The sequence below is a fragment of the Lutra lutra genome, chromosome 4, assembly GCF_902655055.1.
Source record: "Lutra lutra chromosome 4, mLutLut1.2, whole genome shotgun sequence".
Taxonomy (NCBI): Eukaryota; Metazoa; Chordata; class Mammalia; order Carnivora; family Mustelidae; genus Lutra; species Lutra lutra.
In genome coordinates this window covers 54,764,875-54,781,657 of record NC_062281.1, presented here as the reverse complement: position 1 = coordinate 54,781,657, position 16,783 = coordinate 54,764,875, and the positions used below count along the sequence as shown (strand labels likewise).

Genomic DNA, 16,783 nt, shown 5'->3' with positions numbered 1-16,783 from the left:
GTAAGTCCATTTTCACTTACCCTTACCTTAATCCTAGATAAGCAATTAACTTCAATAATTCTTCTCTCTTTTTATAGTGGAGGCAGTGGTGGTCAAAATACAATAAATAATGCATTTATTTGCAAAGTGCCTGGAATTGAAAAAATGCATTAAGGACAAAGTACAATATTATTATAACATTCTCCCATATGGTAATATGGAAGCACATATTATATGTGCAGGCAGAATCATTTTTCTTCAATGTACAAATTAGGTCAGTGTCATGATTCTACTGTCTTAGATTTCCCAACTACTAAAACAAAGCAGGACAAAATGAAGAAAAAAAAACAACAACCCACAAACAGTAACAATCTGAGGATTTATATCAGAATTTCAAGCTGTTGATCACTGGTAGGCAGATGACAATATGATTATTACTGGAAAAATAACTCAAAGCCAATACCTTTTTGTGGCAGGTTATCAGCAGCATTCTTTACATTAAAATTCTATTTCATCTACAAGATAAAACTAACATTTTTTGATATATAATACTGTTTATTTCTATAGATACTAAAATTATAATGAATTAAGCGGAAGTTGCTTTGTATAAATCTGTACAATCAACAGTATATATGAGTCTCGATGTGCATGAATGTGCTTATCCATTGAAAAATATTAATACTAATGGTACTTTATGTCTGAGAAAAATCTGTTTGTTAAAATTAATCTTGAGAGACATACCATAGTCCACACTCCACATTATATACTCAAAGCTGTAATTTCTATCTCATTTTAGAAATAGAAATTTCAAGAGAACAGAATCATAAAACTAGAGGGCCTAAAAATTGTAACACATGCTCTTTATTAAACATGTTACTTTCCTTTAATACATAATGCAGCCTCTAACAATAATCTGTAAGTGTAAAAAGTTTGTGCATATTTTTAATTTTTTCTTTGCATATCCCAAAGTATTAACATAAAAAGTATACCCTGTCATATAAACGTCCTTTCCCCCTTTTTCAACAGTAATTATCTTGAATATATTTCGTATTAGTTTGATTAAAAATATTAACATATTTCTTTAAAAAGTTAAAAAGCCTCGGCATAGGTTGAAAACATCTTTTTAAAACCTGAAATAGGTTTGAATAAAAAGAACTTAAGATTATTTCACATTTTAAAATAGTAAAACGAGTCTAAACACATTAGAATTTTCTAAATTTATCCTATTGAAATTTCAGGAATAGGAGTATAAGGGCTCTAAGTTGGAAAACCTTTTTCTGAAAAACTCGACCAAGATTATGAATTTCATTTCTAGCTCAGTCTGTTCTTCTAATCATTCTGAATTCCATATGCAGTGTAAACAATTTAAAAAATCTCAATAACTAATTCTTGTTTTTAGATACACAATCCTCGGAGTCGCACACAACGTCCGTAGAAACAGACTCCTCCCCGCTCCTGGGGAAAACCCTGCCTAATATTTATAACGTTATGACATACTGTAATACTCACAAGGTGGTTGTAGAAGTATAAACACGACTGGAGTTATCTGATTGGCTGGTGGTGATGTAACACCCATGTCAATACTTCCCAGTGAACGCACGTGTTCGACCTTTTATTTAAATTTCCATTTCATCACAGCAATAAGACACTCGGGGCGGTGCATTTTCTGTGAAATGATTATTGCCTTGGGCCCGAGGTGCTGCCTCGCACACACAATGCTGCAGACGAGGAGCTGTCGGTGGTTGTAACCTCCTCGCGTGAAAGGCACCGCCTGGTCCAGTCTTTGTGAAGGAACAAAATAAGTTCACTTCCTTGGGCACCACCACCCACCCCTAGCAAATGACAAGGCTGGAGCGCAGCAGCTCCCACCGCACAGTTATTTCCAAAGTCCCAGGTGAACTCGTGGCGAGAGAAGGAAAATGTGCGTCCCGGGCGCGGGTAGGTGCTTGTGGGCAGCGGGGAGGCGGCCAGAACCTGACACTCGCCAGCTGTTTGTCCTCCGCGTAGCCCAGCCCCGGCCGCACATGCCCGCCCCCTCCCCGAGACCCCCAGCCAGACGCTCGGCCTTTTGTCCCCCGCCCCTGGGCCGACTTCCTTCCCCCCCTGGCCGCACCCCCGCCCCCAGGCCGGAGGCGCGGCCCAGCCCCTTTCCTGGTCCCCTGGCGCCCCCACCCCACCCCAGCCCAGCCCCAAGCCCAGCCCCCCTCCCCCAGCCCGGCCCCCACCCTTTCCCCCTCCAGCGGTTACTGCTACCCCGGTGCATTGTGGGCGCACGGTCCGTTGTTCATTTGCCATTCGACCTCCGCCAGGGCCTGGTCGGACGGAAACGCTCCGCCGGCTTTATTGTCGGTTCGTTATGTGGCGGAGCCCAGCAGTTTAACGTGCCTCTCGCCCTCAGTGCCTGGGAAGCGGGCGACGGCGTCGGGACTCCTCGGCGCACCGGAGGAAGGATATCTGTTTGGAGGGTCGGTGTGTGCGCGCGGCTTTAAAGAGGGGCAGCGGAGGGTCGCCCCGCACTCCGCCTCTCAACTTCGAAGGCCCCACGCGCCCCCGGCTCGCTGCTCACCTCTCCGCCGCCCGCCCCCTTCTCCGCGCGGGACGCTGCCCGGAGCACAGCGGGGCGGGGGTGGAGGACGAGGAGGCGGCCGGAGGCGGCGGCCCGGCGGGCGGCGGTGGACGCGTGAGGCAGCCCCGGGAGCGAGCACGAGCCGGGCGGCCGGGCGGGAGGGCGAGGCCGAGCCCCGCGAGACCGGAACGCCGGGGGTGGGGGCGGGGGCGAAGCCGAGGGGGAGCGGCGGGGAGCGCGCGGGACGCGGCCCGAGGCCGGGCGCGAGCCGGGGCACCGGGCGGCGGCGGCGGCGCGCGCCATGTCGTTCAGTGAAATGAACCGCAGGACGCTGGCGTTCCGAGGAGGCGGGTTGGTCACCGCCAGTGGCGGCGGCGGCGGCAGCAGCTCCACGAACAATAACGCTGGCGGGGAGGCCTCGGCTTGGCCTCAGCAGCCCCAGCCAAGACAACCCCAGCCGCTAGCGCCTCAGCAGCTCAATGGGCGGGGGGCCGACGAGGAAGTGGAATTGGAGGGCCTGGAGCCCCAAGACCTGGAGGCCTCCGGTGGGGCGGCCGCCGCCGCCGAGGAAACCAAGGAGTTGCTGCTCCCCCAAGACGCGGGCGGCCCCACCTCGCTGGGCGGCGGTGGCGCGGGGGGCCCCCTGCTAGCGGAAAGGAACCGTCGGACTCTGGCCTTCCGAGGAGGCGGCGGCGGCGGGGGTCTCGGCAACAATGGCAGTAGCCGCGGCCGCCCCGAGACCTCGGCGTGGCCCCTGAGGCATTTCAATGGGCGAGGGCCAGCGGCTGTGGATCTGGAGCTGGACGCGCTGGAGGGGAAGGAGTTGATGCAGGACGGCGCGTCCCTGAGCGACAGCACCGAGGACGAGGAGGAGGGGGCGAGCCTGGGCGACGGCAGCGGGGCGGAAGGCGGCAGCTGCAGCAGCAGCAGGCGGTCGGGCGGCGATGGCGGGGACGAAGTGGAGGGCAGCGGTGTGGGAGCTGGCGAAGGAGAGACTGTCCAGCACTTCCCGCTCGCGCGGCCCAAGTCCCTAATGCAGAAGCTACAGTGCTCCTTCCAGACCTCTTGGCTCAAAGATTTTCCCTGGCTGCGGTATTCCAAGGATACTGGCCTTATGTCTTGCGGCTGGTGCCAAAAGACCCCTGAGGACGGGGGAAGCGGGGACCTTCCTCAAGTGGGGCACGATGAGCTTTCGCGAGGGACCCGAAACTACAAGAAAACCCTTCTTCTGAGACACCACGTCTCTAACGAGCACAAACTCCACGAAGCCAACGCCCAGGTACAGTATATCCTGCTCCTACTTTTTCAGATCTTTCAGGGAGAGGTTTATCAGCCAAAAAGCGACACACTCTTGAGTTAAGGCATCGTTCCAGTTGTGGAATTGCAGGGAGCTGTTGCGTGGGGGTTTAGAAAGCCTGGGAACAAGTTTTCAAAAGTAATCTGTGTTGGGGGGGGTGGGGAATGGAATGACAATTTTCCAATTGTAGCGCTGAATTTATTTATTTATGAGTCCGTCCTTTGCCCATCAGAATTTTTAAGAAGTTTAAGAAGGCGAGGTTGAAGGTTTTAACTCTAAAAAGTTGACTTTGCGGTCAAAAATTTTATTAGCTGTGATTTTAGAAAAGCTGTCTTGTGTTTCATAGACTTTCAGCATGCTGATGGAAGTCAAATCTGGCATTTAAAGAATGAGTTAAACAATTTCCTTAACCTTTGATGCAAACCCTTTCAGGAAAACATTCAGCTGAGAAAATTCTATATATCAGGTCTGGATAATGTGAAATGTGAGCGCAGTATGTAAATGTAGAGGAAGGTATTTGGATAACACTCCTTGTGAATAATACTACTAAATTCATCTCCCTTGAACTTTCTGTTGAACTTTCTCTTACCAAAGGCATGGCTTTGGTAAACTATTGGAGTTTTTACTTGTTTCCTTCTACCCAGATTTTTGCGCTGAGATTTTCTGTAATCGCCCTTTGAAGAAAAGTTTCTTGTAAATGCAGTTTACTTTAAACTTTGCAAATTAAGGATGTTTCGTGTGATTTTACTTATATCAGGTAGTAGGCTGGTAGAGAATGTATTTCCTAAACTCCTTGAAAACATAAGTCCTTAGTTAGAAAACAGATAAGCTATACTTCAGTCGTTATTTCTTGATTTAGTATTTCCAGTTTAAAGATAGTAGGCTTACCATTTTGGTAAATCCTTTTTTAAGCTGAAAGAGATGTTGAGCCAGGTCTTGCTTTAAGTCTTTTCAGACAACCTGTATGGTAGATGGAATTCATTCTTTTGTATTGGTAACAAGTGACTGATTTTAGAATGTCAACTTTCAGATGTGATACCCTCTGCGTGTTTATTGGAGTGATCTTGCTGTTCAAAACACTTATGCTGGAGTTAATTAGGTGCTATCCAATAACCCCATTGCACAGTAGTTTCTCAGAAGTTAACTTTAAAGCATAAGGTTATTTTTCCCATGGGAGAATGGTAATAGTTTTTGCACAAATTTGAGTTGCCTAAGCTCTAGAAGGAAGGTCACTTAAAGATGTACAACCCAAAAGGTTAAGTAAATTGTCCTAAGTCTTAGAGTCCCTGATGACAACTGAGACTAGAGCCTATAGGGAATGTTGTAATGGAAAAAGAATGGCTTTTGGAGTAAATCTGGGTTCAGATCTCAAGCTTTCTGCAATTACTAGCTTTGTGAGGTTGGGTAATGGAGTGAAATATAACTAACATTTCCTTTTGTTCTGTATGCCAGGCACAACATTACCTTACTCTGCAAAGTATTTTATTTTATAGGTGTAGAGTTGGGGACTTTGTAAGATGATGGAGGTGGGGGACTTGTGAAAATGAAAGTGTGCTTTCCTAAATAATTAGGTTGGTTATTCAGAAAATTCTAAAAAGAAGAAATATTCTTAATATACAGTGGACCAGTTACTCTTATCAGCATAGTCTGTCCCTGTAGGCAAATTTGAGTGGGAATGCAAAATATAATTAGCTGCTTAGTGAACCTGAAATCAGAGGAAGGGGAATTAGTTGGATAACCTTATGATAGAGTGGTGTATCCGTCTCCCCTAGGCATTATCTGGATCAGGGAATTCAGTCCCTAGGTAAGACATTTTCTAAACTTGATCTCTGAATTATTCCTCCTTTTCTCTTTGCCCCCCCCCAGAAGTCCCCTTTTTAAGATAGCATGTGCATGTCCTCTTTCTCTTAGGACATTCTCTCATTAGGCTGAAGACAATACAATTTAGTAAGTCGTGTGTCTAAGGTTATATATTGGTTTCCTTGATTAGATTCTGGATGTTTCTACTCTGAATTGATCCTAACTTCTCTGTTTTCATTGCAACGTCGGTTTGGGGTGTTAACCTTGCTGTTGACCCCAGGTACTACCAGCATATCTTTGTCTTGTTGATTAGAGTGACCTTTTTAAGAATTGACTTATTCATATGGGCAGAATTCAATTAGGTTTTTTTTTTTTTTTTCCCCTTTGCCCTGTAGCCTTTGACTACCTGTAGGAGGCAGTATAACACAGTCTGTAAGAGCATTCTGGGGTTGGTTTAAGGTTAGGGGGACTGAATCCTAATCCTTTACTTTCTGGGCAGGCAAATGAGTTTAACTTCTAGTTCCCCTGTGTATGCAAAGTATATGTGCCAGCATGTAATCACTTAAATGCTAGCCATTATTATTTACCACCAATAACTACAAGTTTTTGGTAGCCTGGTACCTCGTGTGTCTCAGTGTTAAACCAATTTTGACAGTTTGGAAACCACTTCATCTTATGGGATCAATCCTGATTTTAGAGAATCCTAAGTTTTCCTTTTCATACCTTCAGAGACTTTGGCCATCCTGTTCTTTAAACATTCTGAGACTTTCTCATACATGCAAATTTTTTCACTACTTCGTAAGAATATCTTGCATTAGCTTTGTCCTATCTTAAAAATGAAATGAGAGTTCTGTAGTTCTTCAGGCAAGAATTCAGTTTGAGGCGAAGGGTCGTACACACCCTTTATTCCCCTCAACTCCTCTCCGCTTTTTAAAAAGAGGGATGCTTTTTGAGAGGAGGTTGGCCAAATCTTAGAATATCACAAGTGTTACTTTTCTTTCTTACGCGTTCTGAAAGTAAGAAAAGTTCTTTTTCATTAAGTCCGGGTGGCCAAAGAATTAAAACACATTTCTAAAAAGTTTGCTGTTCTGTAATATTGCTCATGGGAGAGTCAAAATAGTCTCTCAGAATCTGTTCTGAGCCTTCTATTTCAGAGAGATCCTTTATATTCTTCATAAGGATGTAAGGGGTAACATACAGTTTTTATTTTAAGTAGTAACTGTCTTCATCAAGGAAAGTTAAGTGATTAGGTTATACAGGATTTGACCATTTAACCTAGAGGACTTCAAAATTGCTTTAACAGTGGTTACCACTGTATCTCGGTTCAGATCACTTTCTACCTAATTGTGAAATTTTCATAACCTAAATTACATTCTGTCAACTCTTTCCAGTTTACTAAGTCTAAAACACACAGTCAGATGTATTGCTATAATTTCATTAATCTTTCTAAAAAGTAAATACTGAATTTAGGTCAGTGATCTGGTAAACATTACCAATGAGAGTACGTTGAAGTCCTCAACTAAAGCAAAACTGACATGGTCTGTCTGTAACAGCCTTCTTTGCATTTGACAAAGATAAGGCTTAAAGGTTTTTTTGTTTTTAACAGTGTAGGAAGAAAGGCTGAAGAACCTTTCATTAAGAAATATTAAAGATGAGGGGCACCTGAGTGGCTCAGTAGGTTAAATGTCAGGCTCTTGATTTCAGGGTTATAAGTTCAAAGCCCCCATTGGACTCCATGCTAGGTGTGAAGTCTACTTTAAACAACCAACCTCTGACCCATTAAATAAGCATTTTGTATAATATAGAGGGTCTAACATTCATTATGTTTGATTTGTTAAGCTGGTTCATTTCCCTTTTTTTTTTTTTTTAACTTTTTAGTAGTCTTTGACAGTACCCTACAGTGTATGTAGGATTGGTTTCTTTCTCCCTCTTCAATTTACTTACATGAGGTAGATCCAAAGCACTGGAGCTAAAACCTATAAATCAGACATTTTCTCTGCCCTCAAGGAACTTGTAGTCTAGTGAGAAGAGGCAGACATAATAAAATGAATAGGTATCTTTTTAGAAGTATGTTCAGGTTACAGTGAAAAAGCAAAAGGAAGTCATCAATTCTGCTTGTGAAAAGTTGGGAGAAGCTTGTATAATTGGCTCTTGAACTTTATTATGTTAAATGAATAGGTGTTGAACAGGGAGGGGTGAGCGTTCCAAGCACTGCGATTGGAAGCAGCATTAACAAAATAAAATTGAGAGGTGGATAATTGGTTACTGAGCAGGATGAAAAATCAAGTTTGAATATAGGTAGTAGACCGTGGAGGGTCTTTTGTCATGCTAAAATGTTTGTATTTTATTCTGTTAACAAATGGGCAAACTATTTAGCAGTGTTAAATGGGAGGATCATGAAGAAATACGTTGCTGTCAGAGAGACACTTGCTTAGAGTGTGTGTTTTGAGAAGAGTGCTGGTAATAAAGCATATCTTTGGGATCTAAAATTGGCTGAAGAGTAAAATCACCTGAAGATTTCCATTCCACCACTGATGTATAGAATCAGAATTTCCATTTTATTCAAAAATTCGGATTCAGAAGTGGAATGTTTTTATTCTTTAAATAAAGTGTTCCAGTGGGCAGCCGCAACAAAAGTAGTAAAGATTTCTTTTTTAAGATTGTATTTTTTTATTTGAGAAGAGAGATAGCACGAGTGGGGAGGAGAGGGAGAACAGGGAACCCAGTGCCAGGGTCTATCCATGACCCCGGGACCATGACCTGAGCGGAAAGCCAACGCTTAACTGATTGAACCACCCAGGCGCCCCAAGATTTTTGTTTTTAATGCTTTCAATTTACACTTCCATGTTTCATATTGGAAATGCCTTTTTTTCTGCTAATCCATTTATTGAAAGGATTATAATTTTGAGTAGATAAATAGTAGTTGTTGATTTTTTAGCTAAATAGTATTTTCTTATCCTTTTTGGATTGACTACACATGAACTCAATTGTTAGCAACTGAAATTTCTCTCTCCAACTCTCCTTTCATAAGGGTGGGGGAGATTAGGTGATGGTCTAGGGTTCTCTGCCGGTTGGGGCATTATCTAGCTGCCCAAGCTAGAGTGCTGACGACTGAGCCTACAATACCCCCACAATATCTAGTATGTTCTGTTGATTTTTATCTTCTAGATATTTTTCCAGATTCTGACCCATTACCCCTCCCTCCATTAACATTTTATGTCTTAGGTTAGTTAAGGTCCTGGTTTCTTGCAAATCTGTTGCACTATTAACAGTACCTTCACCTGGGTCACAGTATCTCTAGTTTTAGTTCCCTGATACTAGTTCCCTACTTAGCTGTCAAAACCATCTCTCATACTTTATAATCCAATCAGATGTAAGGCACCTGTCACAGTCATTTTTAATGGGGGGGGGGATATGATTCTCTTGATAATGGATGGAAGCTAGCCTCCAAAAATACTCAGAAGGGCATTAATTGCATTTCTTGGGCTTTGTGGGGGATCACCTTGAAGTTCTTTCATAAATCCGGAATTGTGAGGGTGCTGTAAGACTGTCCTCTTACTTTTTAATGCTGTTATATTTGCTTGGAATGCTCATCCTCCTATCCCATTTTTTCATATTCTGAGGCTCTGCCCAGGTACATCTTCGAACCTCCCCACCGCGCCCACCACCACCACAAATAACTGGGCTAGGTAGACTTTCTCTCTGCTCTCTTAACACCTTTGTTAGACTTTTTAGTACCTTAAGAGTCTTGCCCTCTAGTGGTCTGAACTCATTTTGGGTCTACAGTTGTAGAACTTGCCTAAAGTAGGCATTCACTTTATGTTTATTAAATAATTGAGTCAAGTCATGATTTTTCAAGCTTTTAGCAACATTTTCCTTTGTAAGTAAAATATTTATTATTATTATTTTTTTTTAGTTTCTCTGGAAGTAAGTTTAAAGATGCATATTATGTATACATTTTCTTTTTTATATTAATTTTAGAAGAGTTGATTCTAAGGTCTCTTCCAGATCTGAAATTATAATTTTACTTATGGGCATCTTCACAAATAAAAAACTTGAGGACTTTTCAGATTTATAGAATCTTTGATGTAACAGATTGTCTGATTTCTGAAATCTGAATATCCCTTTTTTTTTTTTTTTATTTTTAAAGATTTTACTTACTTGTCAGAGAGAGCATGAGTGTGCACATACAAGCAGGGGGAGAAGCAGGCTCCCAACTGAACAGGGAGCCCAGTGCAGGACCCAATCCCAGGATCATGACCTGGGATCATGAGCTGAGCCTAAGGCAGATGATTAACCCATTGAACCACGGAGGCGTCGCTGAATGTCCATTTTCTTAAAATCTTGTTTAGCCAGTTTAGATGAATGTTTTCCATTTTGGGAAAAGGAACAGAAAAGTTTCCCAGCATCTGAAAAGACCAGTTCTAGAAATACTGAAAGCTTTTCATCAGTGTATTTTTTATATCTTCAGTGAATTCATCAGTATACTCAGTGGGCATTTAGAATGTTAAAGAAGGAACCAGAGGCAGAGATGGCGTGAGTTCCTTTGGAAACTACTTTAAGATTTTTATGTTTATTACTAAGATTTTCTTAATATATTTAGTTCAGCAAATAATACCAGCTGTTTGTTTTAGTGTTATGCCCTTATTTTAGCTGATTTACCCATGTGCCCAAATAATACTCCCCTTTGAGAGTACACATACTCTTGACTTGGAAGGCCTTCATTTTAAAGAGTATATTTAATAGGTGCTACAGAAACGAGGCACAGTCCTCTAATCAGTAGCAAAGAAGAAATTGGTGCTGGTGCTTATAAAAGTGAGGAACATTATTCTTTTAAAACATTAACAAGAAATAGTGGTTGAATAGTTGTGTTTGATTTGTGTATTTTGTGTTAAAATAGAATGGGCAAATATTTTGGTGGATAGGCTATTGTCTGAGTTATTTTTAAAAATTAGGACATTTGGTCTGATAATGGCTGAGAACTTCAGACTGGCCCAAAAAATGCAGAACACAGTGACCATTGCCTAAAATGACTGTATAGTTAGACACAGCCTCCTCCTTAAAGGTTTGAACTGCCAGATTTATAAACTTTAGGTGGCTTCTTGATTTGCAAATGCTAACTCACTGCTATCACAAATTCTTTGTGATGTGCTGCCAAATTTTGATCAGTGTTTAAAATTTTGCTTCTTCCAAGTGTATATACTGTTATTGCAACATCAGAACTTTGAACCGAATGAGCTTTGCTGGACATGCATGGCATGCATATAGCAATGCTTAGTTTCAGGCCTGCATTAAGGGAAGGTGCTCAACTTTGGATGTTTCTTTATTGAGTGGAAAGCATAAGCAAATTAGTAAAAAGTCTTATTGAAAGGGACATCAAGTAATTAGTACTCTTTTACAGAAATTGAGACTGTAGCATTAATTGTAGTTTTTAGTATTGATTTAGATCTTTATATATTCATACATTTTCATTCCCTTTTGGTAAATAGTTTAAAATTTCACATTCACAACATACTGGTTTATGTACAAGCTCCAAGGTTAAAACAGTGTCTTTTTTTTAATCTCACTTCTTTCACTTCACACCTTCAAAAGCAAAAATTTGGGACTTGTGAGTTAATGTGTTTTGCTTACTTCCCTTAAACCTGCCAGTTGTTCATGAAGATTGGGTGTTTGGTAGGAGGTAAAAAGAGCTAATTTAGACCTTGAGACTTCATAGATAAGCATGGGGGGGGAGTAGAATGTTACATACTAGGGCATTATGTCTGCGAGGCACTGGGAACTAGTAGACTGCTAAGGGTCATTTGGAAATGAAAAGAAAAATCTCTACCTCCCATGCATCCTTCTATAGTGATCATATACCCCAGACTTCCAGCATTATCTGTACTATTCCATTACCCCTGTGGGATACTGAAGTGGCCTGGAATTCTAATATTTGGTTTTTCAGTTGACTTCTCATACTTGAAAGCAACACAAAAATTCTTAAATGGATCATTGACCTGGTTTAGTTTCAAGGAAATTGATCTTATTTTATGTATGGCCTCCTGTGTTCAGTACTCAGACTTAACCTACTGTTTTTGTAATTTAGCCATACCCATGTGGGGTTAAATGGAGTTGTGGGATTGTTTGGGAATCTCACCACCAATTAAAATACCATCCCCATGAAAATTCTTTTGCAGTCTTAACTGTGTTCCCAACACCTTTCATTTTTTTTTTAATTCTTTCTCTCTCCTCTCCTCCAAGCCTATCTGTTTCCTCAGCATGTTTTACAATCTAGTATGTATCTTCCCATGTTTTTTTTCCCATAGTCATGGATGTTTGTCATTTACAGAAATGGCCTGTATTTAAATTATTATTTTATACAAAGAAAATACAAATTTTTAATATTTTAGGGCCAGGAGTTTGAACCATCTTTTCTACCAGAAATATCTAAGAACATTTTTGAGTGGAAAAAATGATTACTTCATTTCTCTAACAGCCATTATTGTTTTTTGTTCTTTTTTTTAAAGATATTTATTTATTTATTTGACAGAGCGAGACCGAGACCGTGAGAGAGGGAACACAAGCACGAGTGGGTGGGAGAGGGAGAAATAGGCTTCCCGCCAAGCAGGGAGCCGGATGAGGGGCTTGATCCCAGGACTCTGGGATCATGACCTGAGCAGAAGGCAGACGCCTAACAGCTGAGCCACCTCGGTGCCCCTCTAACAACCATTATTAAAGTGTGCTGTTGTTTTATGGGAATTACCATAACTTAAGAGATGCTAAACAGAACTATAGTGAATACTTGTCAGATTGATAAGAAAATTTATAACCTTTTAAGAGTTTTGAGTTCCAGGGTGCCTAGCTGGCTCACGTGGTAGAGCATGTGGTTGTTCATCTGGGACTTGTAAGCTCAAGCCCCACATTGGGTGTAGCAATACTTAAAAAAAAATAAAATCTTTTTAAAAAAAAAATACATAAGAGAATTTTGAGTTCAGGAATTTTACTTTACATTTACTATTTATGCCCCTAAAAAGACAAGGCATTTTGAAAGTTAATTGGGAAATTATATGGCTGGGTATTCCTATAGTTGAAACACATTTTCTTACCTGGGTCTTAACTTTAGATTTAATTTCATTGACCTATTTGATTGGATGTTTGCCAAGACTAAAAATTTACCTTTTTAGTACTGTTAAATGGGATGAAGTACCCAATATTATAACTTAGATATTTTATAATTCAATAGAGGGACTGATGCATTCTTATCAGTTAGAGATAAGGCAAGCTAATTTGATTCCTATATATGAAAGTTTCTTTTCATAGGAAAGTAATTGCTATTTTAATTTTAAATCCTTGGCTTATACATGATACATGCTTTTTTTTAAAAAAGATTTGTTTGTTTGCTTGTTTGTTTATTTGAGAGAGAGAGAGGAGAATTAAAGAGCACGAGAGGGGAGAGGTCAGAGCGAGAAGCAGATTCCCCACCGAGCAGGGAGCCCAATGTGGGACTCAATTCCAGGACTCCCAGGATCATGGACCTGAGATGAATGAAGGCAGTTGCTGAGGCACCCTGATACATGTTATTCTTTAAATCAAATCCTGCTGATCCTTAATTCAGATGTGTTTGATTTTTCTTAAAATAGAAGTGGCTGGCACTAGACTTTTCGCACTTTTCTCCTCTCAGTATTTGGAATTGTGAACACTGCAGTGTCAATAAATCATGATTGCTAACAAAGTAGTGCATTTGATTAACGCTTTTTAAAAAGTTAAATTGATACTTTCCTTCATTTGGGGATTTGTAAAAAGTAAATAAAATTTAATACTAATGTTTTCCATCCAATTACAGGAGACAGAAATACCATCAGAGGAGGGGTACTGTGACTTTAATAGTAGGCCAAATGAGAACTCTTATTGCTATCAACTTCTTCGACAACTAAATGAACAAAGAAAGAAAGGTATTCTTTGCGATGTCAGCATTGTGGTGAGCGGAAAAATCTTTAAAGCTCATAAGAACATCCTGGTTGCAGGCAGCCGTTTCTTTAAGACTTTATATTGCTTTTCAAACAAAGAAAGCCCTAACCAAAACAATACTACCCATTTAGATATTGCTGCAGTTCAAGGTTTTTCAGTCATCTTGGACTTCTTGTATTCTGGTAACCTGGTGCTCACAAGCCAAAATGCCATTGAAGTGATGACAGTGGCCAGCTATCTTCAGATGAGTGAAGTTGTTCAAACTTGCCGAAATTTCATTAAAGATGCCTTAAATATAAGCATTAAATCAGAAGCTCCAGAGTCTGTAGTTGTGGACTATAATAATAGAAAACCTGTTAATAGAGATGGTCTGTCTTCATCACGGGATCAAAAAATTGCCAGTTTTTGGGCAACTCGGAATCTTACCAATTTGGCAAGTAATGTAAAAATTGAAAATGATGGTTGTAACGTCGACGAGGGCCAAATAGAAAACTACCAAATGAATGACAGTAGTTGGGTCCAGGATGGTTCACCTGAATTGGCTGAAAATGAATCTCAAGGTCAAACAAAAGTGTTTATTTGGAATAATATGGGCTCCCAGGGAATTCAAGAGACTGGCAAAACAAGGAGGAAAAACCAAACTACAAAGAGATTTATTTATAATATACCACCTAATGAAACAAATTTAGAAGATTGCTCAGTGATGCAGCCACCTGTTGCCTATCCAGAAGAAGATTTATCCTTCATCAAGGAAGAACCAGGTAAATATTTTATATACAAAGGTATCTCCATTTTCATGCTAATTAACTATGATTAATTGGATATAATTGGTTGGATATAATAATCAAGGTATATTTGTAAAGTATTTCTTAAACTATAGAAGTAATACACAGATACTGAATTTGAGTGTTTATAATAGAAGGGAGAAGATAACTCAAACAATAATGTAATTTTGGTATGTTTTTTCTCTCCACATGTGTATGTGAGTTTTTCAAAGTTGGTGCTAATAATCAGGTATTTGCTTATATTACTTATGGCGTGTGGACTCTTCTTCATTTGTAGTTCTTTGACTTCTCTGATCTTTGGTCTCTGATCACTTTTTTTGTACCCAGTGCTGCAAAAGATATAATGTAATCTTAGTTAAAATCTTAGTTGTAATATATAATCAGTTTGTCATTTCAGAATATTTTTAAGACCTAATGAACATTTTTCCCAGTTTGGGGTGGTTTTTTTTTTTTGGGTAATTAAACATTTAAGTGTTTTTTAGAATTTTGCAAATGACAGTGGGATTATTCCAATTTGTTTAGACCTACTGTTCTTACCATAAATCTTATAGAAGCTGAAATGTTTCAGATTTGTCCCACTGTCCCCTCATTTTCATTCTCATTAATGAAGACAGGACTCTGAGATATTTCTCCTCACTATGTCACTAAAAGAACATACACAAAATCTGCATATCACAATTGTACTGTGGACTTTTTTAAAATGGGTTTTAATGGGGTGGGAGACCATTGTTACAGTGTATAAATAGAAACATTTGAAACTTAATTGCCTTTGCTTAACTTAATTATACTTGAAGAAGTAGCCCTGTGGATTTGAGGTTTTCCTATGCAGACCCCAGACTTACGGTGTATGTCTACCACTGTCACATATGATTCAGTGTTTGTTTGGCTGCCTCAAAGCTCTGTAACTATTCAGTGTCTGATTTACATCATGGTGATTATCTAGGGATGGAATACTTTGTTAAAAAGAATCACTGTTTTTAGTTCTACAGGACAGAATGCCATAGTAATCCTATGAAATGGTTTCTCTGGCCTTTTAGGTGTGGATTTCGTTTCCATTGGTTTTTGGATTTACTTGGGTGAAAATCAGCATATTTGCATAATGAATATGATTTAGTGATCTTTTCCCTCATACTTGTTGACTGTTACATAATTAAATCCTCAGAGGCAGATTCTTTCAAGTATTAAGGTAGATTTTCATAGCATCGCTTTATTTTGGCTTTTTAATATAGAAGACCTTGAAATTCTCAAAGATGAGCTACATTGTTTTTCTGCTGCAGAGATTAATCACTTTATAGTATGGTGGGAACCTTGTGTTTTTTTTAAAATACACACATGCACGTGGGCACACACACGATTTAAGGGATAAGCAGGTTTTGGGGGTAATATTGGCAAAATCGATCAGAGCTAACCCTTTCTTAATGCCACATACAATTGAAATAATTCAAAGGAAAGCACTACTATTGAGTCACAGTGCATAATTTACAAACTGCTTTTAAAAAAAAAATTAAAGCACAAGCAGGGGGAGCAGCAGGCAGAGCGAGAAGGAGAAGTGGCTCCCTGCTGAACAGGGCCCGACATGGGGCTTGATCCCAGAACCCTACTGAGCCACCCAGGTGCCCCTACAATGCATACTTTTAAAAAACAGCATTACTAGCTATTGTTTTGGCAAGCACCCCCTCAGCTGAGTTTGTATCAATGGAATAGATGTATCATAAATTTTTGGCAGTATAATATGCTTTCAACATCTCTTACATCTTACAACTTATAAAAATTCTATCACGTTAGGGGTATCACTTTGGTGTCTGAACCTTGCCTAACTGACATTTTATCAGTGATAACGCTATATTCCAGCTGTTAAACTTATTGCAACTTCTCAGTGCCTCTAAATCCAACATCATTGAGTACCAGGAAATGGGGTGTCTTATAAGGATATTATGATTAGGACATAATATGATACAGAGCCAGGGTTTGGCAAATTTTTACTGTAAAGAACCAAACAGTAAATATTTCTGGTTTTGCTGGTCATAAAGTTACTTACCTCTGTACCATTGCAGCCCGAAAAATGGTCACAGACATTAAGTATACACAGAAGATCATGAATATGCTTCAGTAAAGCTTTATTGCCAACCCTTTGTATAGAGCAGTGGGTCTTTATCTTTCTTGACTGCATATTGACATTACTTGGGAACTTTGAAGACCATGATGCTTGGGTCTTTGCAGTAGAGATTGAGTTAACTGGTTCTGGGATGTTGCCTGGTTGTTGGAATATTTATAAGCTCTGTAGGTGGTTACACTGTGAATGAAGTTTGAGATCCACTGACAAAGAGGAATGAGCCAAAATTGAGTCATGATTTGAAGGATGAGCTCTGTACTTAACTGTGTGACTGTGACCAAATTAAATTAACTACA

General features: G+C 40.2%; 2 protein-coding genes and 1 long non-coding RNA gene across 5 annotated transcripts in view; 2 read left to right on the top strand and 1 right to left on the bottom strand.

The window, feature by feature from the left end:
* The window catches only part of LOC125097081 (uncharacterized), a 65,295-nt gene extending 63,671 nt beyond the window's left edge, over positions 1-1,624 (bottom strand). For both annotated transcript variants that reach the window (XR_007126485.1, XR_007126484.1), the window contains exons 1-2: positions 1,489-1,624; positions 21-130 (exon numbers count right to left, since the gene is read on the bottom strand). This is a non-coding gene — a long non-coding RNA (uncharacterized LOC125097081). The remainder of the gene's footprint in view (positions 1-20; positions 131-1,488) is intronic.
* A 194-nt stretch (positions 1,625-1,818) lies between these two features.
* Positions 1,819-16,783, top strand: part of ZBTB10 (zinc finger and BTB domain containing 10) — a 36,784-nt gene continuing 21,819 nt past the window's right edge. The window contains exons 1-2 of one of the 2 annotated variants that reach the window (XM_047724492.1): positions 1,819-1,917; positions 13,465-14,350. In XM_047724492.1, coding sequence (XP_047580448.1) covers positions 1,819-1,917; positions 13,465-14,350 — 985 coding nt within the window. Of the gene's footprint in view, positions 1,918-2,810; positions 3,825-13,464; positions 14,351-16,783 lie in introns of those variants that run through there. The other variant, XM_047724491.1, reaches the window with a different exon arrangement.
* LOC125099055 (translation initiation factor IF-2-like) lies at positions 2,004-2,841 on the top strand (the record flags this gene model as incomplete). The annotated part of the gene is made up of 2 exons (XM_047728413.1): positions 2,004-2,104; positions 2,289-2,841. Coding segments are annotated over exons 1-2 (654 nt in total), but the record flags the coding sequence as incomplete, so codon positions are not given.